Raw genomic sequence first — 16,947 nt, forward strand, 5'->3', positions numbered from 1 at the left:
TAACAACATTAGTATGGAAGCCTGTTTTCACTTCAGAGTAAGAATAGATTAAAAAAGGTAATAGTGATAATAATAGTTTAATAATAGGTAATAGTTTAAAAAAAACTTTTTTGTGACAGAAGTCTTGTTAGGGATTACATTTGCACATGTATTTAGGAAAGTTTTTTTTACCTCATGCATTTCTGACCAACAGTAATTTTAACCCTCTAGTGTTTCTTCGGACAATTCGACAGAAAAAAATTACTTTTGGAAATTTTATTTTAATTAATTAATTAATTTATTTATTTATTTGCTTGATTGGAATGAGATGAAACTTGGCGACTTTTGTCGCATTAGCTATGTGAACACACAAAAAATCATGGACATGATTCAGATATGTTAAAGGGTCAAAAAATAAAAAGTAACACTTGATACATTTACAGTGAAAAAAGACCAACAAGAATGGGAAATATAAAAAATATGAAAACCTTATCTAACAAATAAATATATAAACCTTAATAAAAAGTAGTCTTTTAGAATATGTATATATATATATATATATATATGCCAAAAGAAAATAAATGGAAAAATCTAAAAATGCTTTGTTTAAAAATAATAATCTAAAATGCTTTATTTAAAAAAAATTTTTTAAATTATATTCATTTTAATGGGAAAAATTGCTTTTACATTTTTTAAAATAAATATTACATAGTATCATAAAATCCCCTCTAAATAAATTCTAAATAATAATAAAAAATTATATTGAACAAAAATATATTACATTGATTTTCTTTAAAAATCAATCACTTTTGACCACAAATGTACCAAGTGACCCAAAAATTAAGAGGCCAGACGTTTTTTTTTTTTTTTTAAACTATTACCTATTATTAAACTATTAGTTTCATTTAGTGTGTTGCCCTTCCAGTGTGTTTGCTGTTGGATTATTGTCATTAAACATTGTGTTGGAAAGCTATTCATCGTCTTCATCTCCTTCATCACAACATCCCCTGACAGAATACCAGACCACTTAATGGATGAACGGGCTTTGTTCATTGCTGTGGTTCAGGAGAGACACAACTTTTTTGTTTTTGTGAGGGAGTTTTGCTGGCTGGCAGCCGCCAGCTCCCTTGAAGATGAGACCCTGACAACTTTTTTCCGAATCGGGGCTACTTTACACCTCCCGATCAACCTCCCAGACACCAACGGATTAAAATGGAGGGAAATCATCATCGGTCTCATGCCCCCAGTTCAGAATACAGCCAGACCCAAAACATGAATCACCACCATCGACTGAGGAGTATTCGTGTGTGCCCCCCGCAGACGGAAATCTACCCACCGCCGTGATGCATCAGCCAGAGCCTGAGGGAAAAAGAACAGAGCTGACCCTTGCCCCGGAAGAGGAGCTTCAGGATGAGTCTGACCAGGGGTGAGAGCCCACGATATCTGCGGACGAGGACTGGCCGATAAACTTTGATATGGACTTGTCGATTCCCACCTTATCACACCCACTACCTTCATCACTGCTGTTTCTGAACAGCTCGAATAACTTTATGAACTATGAACTCTTCATGTCTTTGATTTTACATGGACTGTGCTGTTCTTACTGTTTTCCTGCCGTGTTGTATCACACCACCAAGCTCATCCAGTCCTCCAACCCCACCGCTGCTGGATGTCTGCAACCCTGTGCCATCTCTGGGGAGGCCCTACTATGACGTCAAGCAACCACCATTAGCACCTGTGCAGACGGATCCTGCAGCTCTGCCTCCAACCTCGGATCCCTACGTTCTATCTTAGCCCGTTGACCTGTTGGTTCCGTCTTGGCTCCTCCCACCTTCGGCTCCACCAGAGACCCTCAGACCTTCATCTCAACTGAGTTCCCTCGTCCTGCCGACTCCCCCTTGGTCAGTCATCACGCCACTTCCGCCATGGACTTACGGGCCATCTGCTGCACTCCAGACATTCACCTGTACAGCCAAAGCAGGTTCGTCTCTTCCTCGTCACCCTGGCACCATTTTGGAGAGTATCCATATGTAAATAACGTATGCTGTTCTGTATCAGCAACACCGTATGCGGATACGTTGTTTATGCTTTGATCGGAACATAAACAACGTATCTGCGTACATATGTTGCATACGTTGTTTATGTATGTGATGCTCTCCAAAATGGTGCCAGGGTAACACGGAGGAGACGAATTGTTGAATAAAGTTATTTTTTTCTTTGCACACAAAGTATTCTCGTATAGCTTCGTAAAATTACAGTTGAACCACTGATGTCATATGGACTATTTTAACAATCTCGTTGCTACGTTTCTGAGCCTTGATTGTATAAGGATCCTTGCTGTCTATGGGAGCATCAAAAATATCTTGATTTGTGTTCTGAATATGATAGACGGTCTTAAGGTTTGGAACGACATGAGGGTGAGTAATTAATGACAGAATTTTCATTTTTGGGTGAACTATCCCTTTAAGCTTTGTGTTGGAACACTATTCATTGTCTTCCTCTCATCGCAACATCCTGTGACAGTATCATTTTGTCATGTATATTGTCTTGTATTTCCAAAAAAAGGAAATTTTTATTTGGAACCTCAGAATACATATAAACAGAGACAATCAGGCTGATATGGAAATTGCATATTTAATATACTTTAAATCCAAACAACATTTGTGAAATATAATGGCAAATCTTACCCTATGTTAACAAATGAATGCTGAAAATGTATGTAATAATAATAATAATAATAACTATTATTATTATTCGTTAAACAAATGTATACATTAATGAAAATCTGCTGATATATAAGGCTGATTATATTTGAGCAAAGTTTTTCAAATGTAAAATTAAAATTTGTATATATGTAAATGTGAATACAATTAACTGTTCTTACAATTGATATTTCTTTAATGGAAACCTTTCTGAACTTCTAATTTTCTGAATAAAGGAAATTGAAAATGTATTTTTCTTACAGTGAATTGAAGTATTCTTACTTTAAAATAAACAGAACCAACAATATGCAACACTCTTTCCACCACAGAATTAAAAATAATAAAAGTTAATTCTGAATTTGTCACAATTCAGACTTTTCATCGCAATTATTATAATTGCAGGTTATAAACTCATAATTGCTATATATGAACTTACAATTCTGAGGAAAAAAAAGTTTTTCACTCACTTCTACACATGGCCGCGGGAACTAGGGGTGCTGAGGGTGCTGCAGCAGGGCCGGGTCTGAGATTTTCCTTTTGCCCCTCGATCATCCCCAAGATACTTAATTGTTGTGATTATTTATTAAACTGACCAGAAATATATAGCCTAGTGCGGCTGTATTTTTCTTGCGCGCCTCCGTACATCTCTCCCTCACACCGACAGAATTTCACGTGATATTACCGTAATTTTACATTCCGACTTGTAAAAACCAATCACGTCCTCGTCCTTTTATGAGCTGTTTTCCGAAGCTTTCTCGCTTCTCAAAACGGCCACCGTCAATACGCACTGCTCTTTAATTGCGCTCTAGTCTCTGGTCAAACGCGCTCAACCACTGTCTAATCTGTAGCCTAATGTAATCTATTAACTACGCACATCATAACGTTTTAGGCAAGTAGGCTATCCATATTATGACAAAATATTTTAATAAGACTGAATTTGAATTTAACCTGATCAAATTTAATAAAAATACATTTTAAGTTTAATTATAACGCGCATGTCCACTATTATTCAAACAACGAACAGATACAGCGAACAAAGAACATTTACATTGTCAAAGAATACTGAAGCTTGAGTGTAAGCACTCTAAAAAAATAAAAAAATAAAAACTATAAGCTATAATCAGTGATGTTGTCTGCAGTGTATGATGAATTAATCTCTTACATCGCACGTAGGTAGGCTACATCTGCGTTTCTGATGAGAGAATTCGATAAAGTGCACTGACCAAAACTTTTGCATATCAGAGATGTTAATATTTAATAAAATCCCTTTAAATAATAGAAATATTAAAGAAAAAAATATTGAAATAAAGCCTATTGGTTCGCATATAGGCTACATCTTAATTTGTATGTTAATCTATAAGAGTTTGGGCTGTTTATAGGATTTTGTCAAAGGCCCCGCCCTGCCTCATCAAGCCCCGCCCCTCAGCACCCCCCAGATAAAATATGTTCCCGCGGCTATGCTTCTACATCTCACAATTGAGTTATCTCACAATTTTCTCAGAATTGCAAGAAGTTACAGTATCTAAATCTTTTTTTTATCCCATGCTAGAAATAGGCTTCCATAATAACCTCTCTTGTATAACTTTTAATCAACTTTGTAAAATACTTGATACACAAAATGTCAGATGAACAATACGCAGTGGAATTTTGTAATTACTACACATCAAAGAGAATGAATATGATAGATAAAGAGTATTGTGTGATTTAATGCAGATGAATCACTGCCAAAACAGTGTCTACTTCATTTAGAGGTCCGTTTCCTCTATCTGGGATGTACGATACTCCTCAACACACCTTTTCATGTTCTTATCTTGAATAAGATCTTTGGAACTAAGTGGCTTCCCTGTTACTGGATCGTACTTGTGTCTGCAACAATAAAACAAGTTTCTGTTAGAACATTTTCCTACCACATACTGAAGATAGAAGACAACAATAATGCAAGGAATATCATTTGATGATTATCAAAGGTAGATCAGACCCACTATCTGATCAAGCAAGACAGCAGCCTTTTAAATAGCACTTTATACCATATAATCAATGTGACTAGTGGATTATGAAAATTAAGGGCCATTGTCCATTAAGGAGCCCTGATACTCTTTTCCATTATCATGCCCTGTCTGTCACCACTTTTGCAAATCTGAACTGAAGAGCACTTTGAGATCCCATCACAATTCAAAGGTGAAACTCCACATGAACAGCAAAAAACACAAGACACAATGCCTCTCTGAACATGTATAAATTGTACAACTCTGAACTCTTTATGCACTAATCCTTTAAAAAAAAATCTGAAATCGCTCTTAAAGGCTGCTGTAGTGTCAAGTTTTCGCAAGTTAATACATATGCACCTAAATAGCCTAATTATGTTTGTAAATTTATGAAAACGTTTTCATAAATTGCTGACAGTACAATACTGGATAATGATGTGATCTGCATAATTTACACTTCAATTATGAGACTACAGTGTTTCCCATATATTGATTTATTTGTGTATCAATATCAAAACTGACCGCCACAAATAGATTTTCCAAAAGGCTTTGACGTCGTTGAATAAATAAACATGAGCACTGCACATTTCAAAATCGAAACCCGTTGCAGGTGTTTTTATATCACCGTATTTCGGAAGGAAACCGACTGTTCTTCAGAAAATTTTGGATGTCATTTTCTTTTAATCTTGCAATGTCTAAAGAAGCGTTTGTGAGCAGAGCTCTGCTTTGTGTACAGCGTTACCGCGGAAACCTCTATCTATCCCGCTCCAACAGCGCCTCCCGCTGGCAGAGGATGAATACGCATATGTCGCCACAAATAGAGCCTGTCTGTGGGAAACACTGGACTATGGTATAAATAAATTCAAATGTATAACAGTTTCACTGCAATTCATGTTATAATGTTAGAATTAAAGAACAATGAACACAGCATATTACCGTTGCACTTATCTGTACATAGTAAATGCAGTTGATATGGCAATATCGAAGCCAGATGGAACTTGCTGCTTTGGCAAGGGGCGGGGCAGTACTGAAACACCGTCTAAGCTGTTGGCCAATCACAACTCACTGGGACAGCTAACCAATTACAACACACTTCGTTTGTCGGAAGGCGGGCCTTCATCAAACCCGGAACTAATCGAACCGTTTGTGTCAGTCTGTGGAGAGAGGTATTGTAATAATGTAAATTATGTGAAAAATAATGCGTCTTCCGAACCACCAAGCATGAGAGCATGTCATGTTCTAGCAGTGGCGAGCGGTGACCTTTTTAACCGGGTATGCTGAGTACTAAGATTAAGACCACACCCCCCCCTCTCCTCATCGTTTTTAAAACACACTCAAAGAAGACACCGTGGTAGGTGTCGATTTAAAAGTATGCACATTCCTACCTTATTTGTAAATTAAATTAATCTCCAATCCTTCGTCTATAGTTTCAGGTTTAGTTATTCCAATGCTAGAAAACTAGCTGCTTTTCCCAAGTGAAAACCGCCAAATAATGTTTACACTTAATATTCAGAGATGGGGGATTCCCCCGCTCTATACGTCTCTGCATAGACTGAATTATTATTTTATTTTATTTTATTTTATTTAGGCTATTTATTAATTTATTTTTTTATTCCCAGTGAATAGGAGTTAAAATTCCAACCCGGGTGACACTACTCCAACAATAGACCATGAAAATACAAATAAAATAAATAAAATACTATTAATAATAATAATATTGCCGAGTAACGTTGCAAACAACAATAAAATCAGAGAAGGACTTTAACTGTAAGCGACACAATACGGAAAACAAAGGTATTGTTTCTTATTTTTTTTCCTGATGTTTGTTATTAAAAAATTTAAATACATTTTTATAAACCTTTTTTTTATTTATTTACCACTTGTTGACAATAACGTCTTCAACATTGTCTATGACCAGCAATGTGTTTTTGCTTGAGAAAGCATGAAAATATACAGTTATGATGTTTTTTTGCATATGATTTAGTCGAGTCAGTTTTGCATCAAACACAATGTAATTTTCGGCAATCGAGATCTGGCAGTAACAGCGCATTTTCCCGCTTGCGCGAGCGCTTGAAGTGCATGAAATCACGCGCATACCAGCAAATCACTGAGAACGCGCAGCAATCCTGACGAGTCACAGCCACAGAGCGGAGCGGAGGCGCCAAAGCTGCGGAGAATCCGCTTACCCGGAAGCTTCCGTCACTCACGTAGATTTACAGAAAATGACCGTTGTTTGTCAAATAAATAATTTTACATATATATTCCCAACACTTTATTAAGCTGTAAGTCACATCTCAAATGACAAGAGATCAACTTATAATCATGTTTATATTAATTAGCCCGTAAACTCATTCTCTCAGACGGCCTGGGTATGCGGCGCATTCGCAGGTTATATGGACGGAACGCCACTGTGTTCTAGTACACCTCCAAAACAAAATCAAGACTTTGTAAAAGAGCATAATAGCATCCCTTTAAAGTCTGTTTATATACTAGAGAATCAGGTCTTTGTATTTCAGAGTATTGTACACTGGACTTCAATAAAAATATCTGACAGCCGCTTCTAAGGCAGGGTTTGGCTAACAGGAGTTTGTGAAGGAACTGCAGGGGGTTCACAAGTTAATGAAAACCTAATAATTGATGAAATCATAATAATGTAAATACATTTCAAAATAAAATCAATTAAAAAAATTACTTACTAAAAACATTTTATTCCTTTACTTGCATTTCATGTGACAATTAAACCACATCAGAGAACTATGGACAATAACCACAAATGTGTAAATAAATTATTCACATATTATCTTTAAATCTTAGGGCGTACAACAAGTAAATATTATAGGTTTTGGTTGAACAAACAATTGACAATCCTCATTCTAAAGCACAGTATAATTTTAATCCCATTACAAGTAGAGAAAATGTTTGTTTTTTTGAAGCAACTGGTCCAATTCAACAATTTGGTTACACTTTAATTTTAAGATGTCCTTGTTAAAGTTTAAAGTACAGAGTAATATTAATTAACTACATGTACTTACTATGGTTGGGGTTAGGGTTACTTGCACGTAATTAATTGTTATTATAGGTAACATTATAATGTAATATAATGTTATTATAATAAGTATATGTAACGTGTAACAAGGATACCTTAAAATAAAGTGTTACCAACAGTTGTTACAGAAAGCCTAATTTTGTCAGAACTGTGTCCTAATAGTTACTGCACGTGCTCCAGAACTGTTGATTTGAGACCATGCTTTAAACCAGCAGTATATTAATACATTTAATAATACATTTTTTGGAAAGAAACTAAAATGTCTTTATTGTCATTCTCAAACTCTATAGCTCCATTTCAGTGTAAACAGTGAGAGAACTATGTGTCTGTATTTTCCTGTGATGCCTCCATAGTTTGCCTAAGATAGGCCCGGCTTTGAATCCGCAGCACCATACGACGAGCATAGAAATCCCGATAATCAGGTGGCAGCTCTTCCAAGATGCCTAAAGTCCTCTCTAGTGACTGCAGGGCTCGAGAGGCTGCTACTGGGTCTTTGTTTCCATATGGATCTTTCTTATCATAACTCTCAGGTGGCAGATGTTTCCAGAACACGTTGACACCAACTCCAAACTGGAGAGCCAGGGTATTGTGAAACCAAAGTGCTGAGGAAATACAAACAAAAGTAGTATTTTTCTGAATGCAATTAAGCACTACTTCAGGATAAGAGCACACTTAGTTCTGTCATGACAACTCTCTGAGGGATTGGCATGGTAATGTACATGACAATGTTAATGTATTTGGTCTTGGCAGAATAGATCTGTTACGCTGCTGCTGCTGGGGAAATAACCCCATATAGCGTACATGAATCACCTCGTAGCAGATCTTTACAGATGGAGCTGGGGAAGGTGGAGGGTTACTGAAGCACGCTGTGAACTGCTACAACAAGCACTAGTCATATATTTGAATATTGAGCAGAGATCTCATTGGCTACCGATACAGGAGAGAACCAATCAGCGGTGCCATGTGATAATGATGTCATTAGGTCAGATTGAGTTAGACCTATCGGACTGCACCATCTAGAGTTTCATGCCAGAACTCTGTGTATGTATGTGTAGTTCACAATGTTAAAAGTATACATTTCTATAATGGTGCTGTGATTATGTATAACTAGTTGGTCTGGTTTAAGAATAGAATACCTGGAATGAAGAGCAGGTCTCCTGGTTCCAGAATACACTCGTAGCGACTTGCTTTCACAAACTCAGGATAAAGCTGCAGATCAGTTGTGTCAATGTCCAAAACTTCAGACTTGTCCCCTAAAAAAACAATGTCACAATTAAAGTTACAGTGAATTAGCAAAATAACATTCAGATGAAACTTTACGCAGTTCGTTTACTATATGTATGTGTTATGTATATAATGCATACAGTCATTTTGTTAAGTACTACCTGTGAGGTAGAGATAAAGGGCATCTTTGGGACTGTACAGAACAACACGCTTTCTTCCTGTAACTTGAGCCAGAAGGTTGTCCATTACCTGATGGTAAACAATAAAATAACAAGAATGGTTAAAAAAAATAAAATAAAAAAAATCCCAGTGACCCCAAACGTCTGAATGGCAGAGTAGATTTTAGCCCAAAAAGTGATAGATGCTATTCATTCAAGATGTTAATAGAAGTATTATGCTAATTGTGGTATGGGTAAATTGAGCAATGATGAGAAAGTTAGTGTAAACAAAGACATTCAAGTGAGCAACATTTCATTAGCTTGTTTGCAAAAAATAATATATATATATATATATATATATATATATATATATTGACCACTGTCACCTATAGACATTGAGATCTCACATCGTAGTGTGTCCACAGCTGCAGACCAGGGGAACTGATGCGAAAGACACTGGAGAAAAACTGCTCTGGCTCAAAGAACTGTGGTATATGGAAATCCTCTGCCAGGTCAGGGAACTGCTTCCTTAAATCAGCTGGTTCCTGAAAGGGGAAGGAATCAATATTAATATATGTAAAAAATATATTACAGGCATTTTACAGTGAATATGCTGCCACATTACAACCTATATTCAGATTAAACTCTACAGTCCAAAACAGGCACGACATTCATTACTAAGAGTAATTTAAGCTACCTTACGAACATCTTCTCCAAGTGAGCGTAAGTAGTAGCTTTCATCCTGTTGGGAACAAGAAGATCTATTTCAGCAGTTTTCAACCTGTGGGTCACGACGGTCATAGTAGGAGGGCCATTACTTATTATTAATAAAAAAATATTATTTTGTTAATATAGGCTATGCAAAAATATAGTCCAGTGGTTTCCAACCTTTTCCAACTCGTGGCCCAAACCAAACACATAGGTTTTCTGCTGCCCACTTATGCATTTAGCTGCCTAGAATGTGCAGCTAAACTTGTACATACTAATTTAGCATAAATGGCACAAACTATTTGTCAAATAGAATGTTATAATCAAAAAAATGAAGAACCAAAAATACTTTAAAATGCACTTTTTAAAGGTAACTAACCTCACTAATGAAGAAATCTGAGTGCTTTGCCTCTGCAGCTCTCTGAATGAACTTGTCAAATGGCAGAGTCCTGAAATAGAAGTAGAAGAGTTCAGATGCAAAAGCCTCTGCCATCTGAGATTTTGCCATCAACACAGTTTTGTGTTGGTCTATAAATGACTCATGTTAAATCACACACACCTGTACACAAAGTTCTTGTGCAGAAAGTCCATCCTGGGCTCTGGGGACACATGCACTTTGACCTCGCGGTCTCCCCCCTTCTGCGCAAGATAACTCACCGTCCACGCGCGCACACAGGGCCCCAGGGGCACGCGCTTCAGAACCGCTGGTCTACGCTAAACAAGACACGTGTGATTCATTTACCACAACAAGGCAATAAATGGTTGTTTAATATATAATACACGAGTTACCAGCGGATATATATCCCTCAAGAAAGTCTCTCTGTCCACATCGGTGTACACGGGCACCTCCAGCTTTTCCTGACAATCCATTTCTGACAGTTTAAAGTTTACTCTCGATTCGCTGCCATCTGCTCTATTCCGCCTTTCTTGGAATATGGTGATAGGAAGTTCGACTCGTTTTTGCGAGTCGACTCTTTTAAACAGATTGTTTCAAAGAACCGAATTAAAAGCCGAGTCTCTATGCTCTGAACTAAATCATCCAAATAACCCCACGTAGACATACATTTTTGTTTATTACGTTTTAAGAAGTGTGTTTAAATCATGGATTAAATGAGTAGATGAGTTGTTGACCCGAGAACTCCTCTGACCAATTCAGTCAATTGATTCATTTAAGTGAACCGACTCATTTACACGTCTTTAACGTATTCTTTTCACAAACAACTGACATAGTATACATTTAATTAATAATTTAAATAAAGAGTGAGTCTGCGTTGTCTGAAAAATACTGATATAGTGTTAAGATCTGTTATAGATATCTATGTGGAACCGTTGTCTCTTTAGGATGTTGTCAGTCGGATTTCAATATCAGATGGGCCGCTGAGGATGACGGGAGAAAGATGGCGCTGCCCTTACTGAGGTGCTGCAGCTGTAACAGGCCCGTTTCGATTCTGATCCGGTTCTTTACATCGAAGTCATTTTTAGCGAATCGGTCCAGACGACTCGCCCCCGTGGCGTCTGCAGTGTGCGATGCTCGCCAGTACAGCTCTGAGCGAGGGAGACACAAGCAGAACCAGAAGGTTGTGGTTGTTGGGATCCCGAACCCCTTCATCTGGTTCCGAACCCGCATCTACTTCTTCCTCATCCGAACTTACTTCGACAAAGAGTTTAGCATTGAGGAGTTCATGGAAGGAGCCAAACAGGTGAATGCCAATAACCGACAAATCGTTATGAGATAGAAAAAAAACAATGTCAGTTATTACAGTGCCTGTCCTATAATAGTTATGGGCACATTTTAATGCCTTAATTTTATAATGGTAATTTTTCTGTCTTTTAGGCATTTTAAATTTGGTTGAATGTTAATGAACATTCAAATTTGAATTTTGTTGTTGTATTTATTTATTTTATTGTAAGGATATGGGAAAATGATACAATTTTAAAATCTTAATTCTATATATATATATATATATTTTTTATTTCTTTATTTATTGGCTGATAATGGACATGTAAATGTGTTTGCTTCTGGTTGTACACTACCACTCAAAAGTTTTTGAACAGTAAGATTTTTAATGTTTTTTAAAGAAGTCTCTTCTGCTCAACAAGCCTGCATTTATTTGATCCAAAGTACAGCAAAAGCAGTAATATTGTGAAATACTTTTACTATTTAAAAATAACTGCTCCCTATTTGAATATATTTCATTCCTGTGATCAAAGCTAAATTTTAAGCATCATTACGCCAGTCTTCAGTGTCACGTGATCCTTCAGAAATCATTCTACACGGCACAAAATTATAAACGCAATACTTTTGTTTTTGCCCCCATTTTTCATGAGCTGAACTCAAAGATCTAAGACTTTTTCTATGTACACAAAAGGCCTATTTCTCTCAAATATTGTTCACAAATCTGTCTAAATCTGTGTTAGTGAGCACTTCTCCTTTGCCGAGATACTCCATCCACCTCACAGGTGTGGCATATCAAGATGCTGATTAGACAGCATGATTATTGCACAGGTGTGCCTTAGGCTGGCCACAATAAAAGGCCACTCAAAAATGTGCAGTTTTATCACACAGCACAATGCCACAGATGTGTCAAGTTTTGAGGGAGCGTGCAATTGGCATGCTGACTGCAGGAATGTCCACCAGAGCTGTTGCCTGTGAATTGAATGTTCATTTCTCTACCATAAACCATCTCCAAAGGCGTTTCATAGAATTTGGCAGTATATCCAACGAGCCTCACAACCGCAGACCACGTGTAACCAAACCAGCCCAGGACCTCCACATCCAGCATCTTCACCTCCAAGATCGTCTGAGACCAGCCACCTGTAGCTGCTGCAACAATCGGTTTGCATAACCAAAGAATTTCTGCACAAACTGTCAGAAACCGTCTCAGGGAAGCTCATCTGCATGCTCGTCGTCCTCATCGGGGTCTCAACTTGACTGCAGTTCGTCGTCGTAACCGACTTGAGTGGGCAAATGCTCACATTTAACGGCGTCTGGCACTTTGGAGAGGTGTTCTCTTCACGGATGAATCCTGGTTTTCACTGTACAGGGCAGATGGCAGACAGCGTGTATGGCGTTGTGTGTGTGAGCGGTTTGCTGATGTCAACGTTGTGGATCGAGTGGCCCATGGTGGCGGTGGGGTTATGGTATGGGCAGGCGTATGTTATGGACAACGAACACGGGTGCATTTTATTGATGGCATTTTGAATGCACAGAGATACCGTGACTAGATCCTGAGGCCCATTGTTGTGCCATTCATCCACGTCCATCACCTCATGTTGCAGCATGATAATGCACGGCCCCATGTTGCAAGGATCTGTAATTCCTGGAAGCTGAAAACATCCCAGTTTTTGCATGACCAGCATACTCCCTGGACATGTCACCCATTGAGCATGTTTGGGATGCTCTGGATCGGCGTATATGACAGCATGTTCCAGTTCCTGCCAATATCCAGCAACTTCGCACAGCCATTGAAGAGGAGTGGACCAACATTCCACAGGCCACAATCAACAACCTGATCAACTCTATGCGAAGGAGATGTGTTGCACTGCGTGAGGCAAATGGTGGTCTTTTTGAGTGGCCTTTTATTGTGGCCAGCCTAAGGCACACCTGTGCAATAATCATGCTGTCTAATCAGCATCTTGATATGCCACACCTGTGAGGTGGATGGAGTATCTCGGCAAAGGAGAAGTGCTCACTAACACAGATTTAGACAGATTTGTGAACAATATTAGAGAGAAATAAGCCTTTTGTGTACATAGAAAAAGTCTTAGATCTTCGAGTTCAGCTCATGAAAAATGGGGGCAAAAACAAAAGTGTTGCGTTTATAATTTTGTTCAGTATAATATGCTGATTTGCTGTTCAAGAAACATCATTATTATTATTATTATTATTATTATTATTATTATCAATATTTAAAAGTTGAGTAATTTTTTTCAGGATTATTTGATGAATAGAAAGATTTAAAGAAGCATTTATCTGAAATCTTTTTTTATTTTTTGGGGGGGGGGATTATAGAAATTAATCCTTTTATTTAGCAAGGATGCTTTACATTGATCAAAAGGGATGATAAAGACATTTATAATGTTACAAAAGATTTCTGTTTCAGGTAAATGCTGTTCTTCTGAACTTTCTATTCATCAAAGAAACCTGAAAAAGTCTACTTGGCTGTTTTCAACAACAATAATAATCATATTTTTTTATGAGCAGAAAATAAGCATATTAGAAAGATTTCTGAAAGATCATGTGACTCTGAAGACTGAAGTAATGATGCTAAAAATTCAGCTTTGAAATCACAGAAATGCATTACATTTTAAAATATATGCAAATAGGAAAGTTATTTTCAAGTTTTAATATTTTAAAATGTTACTGTTTTGCTGTACTTTGGATCAAATAAATGCAGGCTTGGTGAGCAGAAGAGACTTCTTTAAAAAACATAAAAAATATTACTGTTCAAAAACTTTTGAGTGGTAGTGTACGTGTAAACTGTGTACAATAGACTTTAGGATAGTGTTTTAGTGTGTATGTTTTTGCAATTAAAGAGAACAGATTGTGTTAAATGGGAAAACTTAACCAATGTAGTTTTGAGTTACATGATCACAGAGATAATAAACAGAGTGCTTAAACTTGTCCTTTTACTCTCAGGCTTTCTCACATGTATCAAGATTGCTGTCTCAATGCAAGTTCGAGGCTCTTGAGGGATTAGTAGCTAAAGATGTAAGTACATGAAGATACCAATCACTTTTATATTATATTATTAATGTTATTTACCTGTTTAAGATTATTGATGTAATTAATCTGATATTCCCTCCCATAGCTAATAGGGAAACTCGAGGAAAAATGCGCTCAATTGCCTGGGAGCCACCAGAGGGCGCTGTCTGCTGAGTCTGAGGAGATCATGTACACAACAACAGGAGATGTGGGCATTTACTATGATGATAGCGGTGAGACCCTATAAGCTTCACACCACGCAATATTCGCCCAGGTAATACGTTTAATTATTGTTTGTGGGCGGCATATTTATCCTTTTTATCAGACTCTTTCTTATGCCAGCCAAATTTAATGCGTTCATTAAGTTACTATTTAAAAAAAGAATTTTGTGTAACGTAGACCATAAATTAATATGTATGATGAAAAAAATAATTGCAGTGTTTTCCCATTGCTTTCAGGGAGGAAATATGTAAGTATTTTGATGCGTTTTTGGTACTTGACAAGTGCCAGACTTCCTGATGAGAGTATGGAGGGAGCAAGAATATTCCAGGTTACTATTGGTGCGGAGGGAGAGAGACCAGAGACCAAGAGATTGCTGACAGCCAATTATGAGTGAGTATTGTCCTACATGTATACAGTCAAACCAAAATTTATTCAGACACCTTCAACATTTCTCACACAATCACAGTTTAAACTGTGTCAGAACAAATTCATCTTCATAATGTCAGATAACTTTGATAGAAAGGTATGTAATGAATTAGGTTGAATAGCTGTCAGCTGTTAAATTTAAGTACACAATTAGATAAAACCAATTTAGTTCAATTACCAAGAAATGCTTAATTTTGTTCAGTCTTTAATTTAACTATACATATTTAGAACAATAGAAAACTACAGGTTAGGGTCATAGAAATATCAGTATTATGTTATAACTGTTGTAAATTATAATATAAACATCAGTCTAACATTTGTCTGTCTTGTTTTCCTTTTCGGCAGATTCCAAAGGGAGTTTACCCAAGGTGTAACTCCAGATTGGATCATCACGAGAATAGAGCACTCAAAACTTCTTGATTAAGTGTGTTTAACTTGGATAGGAGAGTTTTTTTTTTTCATGCTTTTTTCATTTAATATTGCTCATCATGCCAAAACATGTAGGCACAATTCACTAAGCTTCACTGGGAAAAAATAATGCTGAAATATTGTCAGCTCCAGGTACTTTCCATGGGCAACAGAAGGTTATAAATGTTGATTTGCTGTATGCTTCAGTGGGTTTCTTCTCACTGATTTCATATTATTAACTGTTTTGTTGTTTGTAATTTATGGTTTGCTCCTCGTTGATCAGTTTGGTCATTTAAAAAAGTTTTTTTTTTTTTTTTTTTACACTGTGTAATGAGTTTTGGGGTGAAGTTGACTGCACATTGCGCAAACTGCAACTGAACTGTAAACCTATACAAGAAAAATCAGGAGAAAAAGAGCAATTCTTTAGTATTGAAGCCACAAAGACCACTGCCTGGATACTTTGAAAGACAGGCTCATACAAAATGATGAACTGACCAGTAAGTTCTGTAACGATTTTATCAAACCTTCCATGTTATGTAAAAAGTTTTAGTGCAAAAAAACATGTAATAAAATATCATAATTCATAAAAATATTGTACATTTAATTTTCTCCAGAATATTATAAATGGTTAGTAATTCTAATGGCATCTACTTATTTTATGATGTCATGTACAGAAAAGAAATATGGAACCAAATATTATTTTTCCATCATTGTAATTTTTCTTGGTTTTGTACATGGTTTTATTTATTTATTTATTTTTCTCTTCATTGAACAAAATGCAGTACCTTTTAATGCTTAATAACATGCTTGTTTCTATAAAAGTGCACACCAGACTTTCTGAAGTATGCTCTGGTCAATCTCAGACACCTTCAGACTTTATTAATTATAGCTCTGTAGCAAAAATAAATACAATTAAATATTATACAACAAAATACTATATTATACTGTGTTCTGTAACTTTCTAATTGCAATGCTTTAAAGTTAAAAGATTTTATAGCAAACCAACTAAATTAAAAAAAAAAATTTTACTCATTGCTTATGTCAGTTACAGGGAACATACAAGCATATCCAGAGAAATTGTGATAGAAAATCAACTAATATGATTTTTAATAGTACCATGTTTATATCCATTATAGTAAGACATATAATGGGGATATGAAAGTGTACTGCATAATATGAGTTCCTGATATTTGATGTGTAATTATGCGCGATGCAGGCACTACGTTCCTTTGCTTTTCAAGATGACACGATGGACCATGAATTTGTCTTTCTGCGTTTTAAATAGAGGAGAAATATTCCACGATGATCCCACCTTTCTCCTGCCATCCCGCCCACTGTCAATTTTGATTGGCCAAGCCCGGAACCTATTCTCCCTCTCCATTGG

The 16,947-nt window shown here is 36.7% G+C and overlaps 2 protein-coding genes across 2 annotated transcripts; one reads left to right on the top strand and one right to left on the bottom strand.

Annotated features, from left to right (window-relative positions):
* Window positions 1–7,284: 7,284 nt before the first annotated feature.
* On the bottom strand, window positions 7,285–10,863 carry tyw5 (tRNA-yW synthesizing protein 5). The gene is made up of 8 exons (XM_058787684.1): window positions 10,592–10,863; window positions 10,362–10,516; window positions 10,182–10,251; window positions 9,792–9,836; window positions 9,502–9,639; window positions 9,098–9,185; window positions 8,849–8,965; window positions 7,285–8,314 (listed from the first exon to the last, which is right to left on the bottom strand). The coding sequence occupies exons 1-8, from the start codon at window positions 10,670–10,672 to the stop codon at window positions 8,031–8,033; spliced, it is 978 nt and encodes a 325-aa protein (XP_058643667.1). The 5' UTR covers window positions 10,673–10,863; the 3' UTR covers window positions 7,285–8,030.
* A 196-nt stretch (window positions 10,864–11,059) lies between these two features.
* Window positions 11,060–16,380, top strand: maip1 (matrix AAA peptidase interacting protein 1). Its single transcript, XM_058787685.1, has 5 exons — window positions 11,060–11,502; window positions 14,442–14,513; window positions 14,614–14,740; window positions 14,966–15,119; window positions 15,501–16,380. Exons 1-5 carry the CDS (start codon window positions 11,200–11,202, stop codon window positions 15,577–15,579), a joined length of 735 nt encoding a protein of 244 aa, XP_058643668.1. The 5' UTR covers window positions 11,060–11,199; the 3' UTR covers window positions 15,580–16,380.
* Window positions 16,381–16,947: the final 567 nt, after the last annotated feature.

This window comes from Onychostoma macrolepis, chromosome 09, assembly GCF_012432095.1.
Source record: "Onychostoma macrolepis isolate SWU-2019 chromosome 09, ASM1243209v1, whole genome shotgun sequence".
Taxonomy (NCBI): Eukaryota; Metazoa; Chordata; class Actinopteri; order Cypriniformes; family Cyprinidae; genus Onychostoma; species Onychostoma macrolepis.

Bases quoted from the DNA above. Each gene is read 5' to 3' on its own strand.
- tyw5 (XM_058787684.1), bottom strand. From the start codon at position 10,672: ATGGATTGTCAGGAAAAGCTGGAGGTGCCCGTGTACACCGATGTGGAC. The intron at 9,186-9,501 runs GTGAGATCTCAA...GTTTACCATCAG, and splicing joins AGCTGTGGACACACTACGAT to GTAATGGACAACCTTCTGGC. The intron at 8,315-8,848 runs GTATTCTATTCT...GTATTTCCTCAG, and splicing joins AGACCTGCTCTTCATTCCAG to CACTTTGGTTTCACAATACC.
- maip1 (XM_058787685.1), top strand. From the start codon at position 11,200: ATGGCGCTGCCCTTACTGAGGTGCTGCAGCTGTAACAGGCCCGTTTCG. The intron at 14,741-14,965 runs GTGAGACCCTAT...CATTGCTTTCAG, and splicing joins CATTTACTATGATGATAGCG to GGAGGAAATATGTAAGTATT. The intron at 15,120-15,500 runs GTGAGTATTGTC...CCTTTTCGGCAG, and splicing joins TTGCTGACAGCCAATTATGA to ATTCCAAAGGGAGTTTACCC.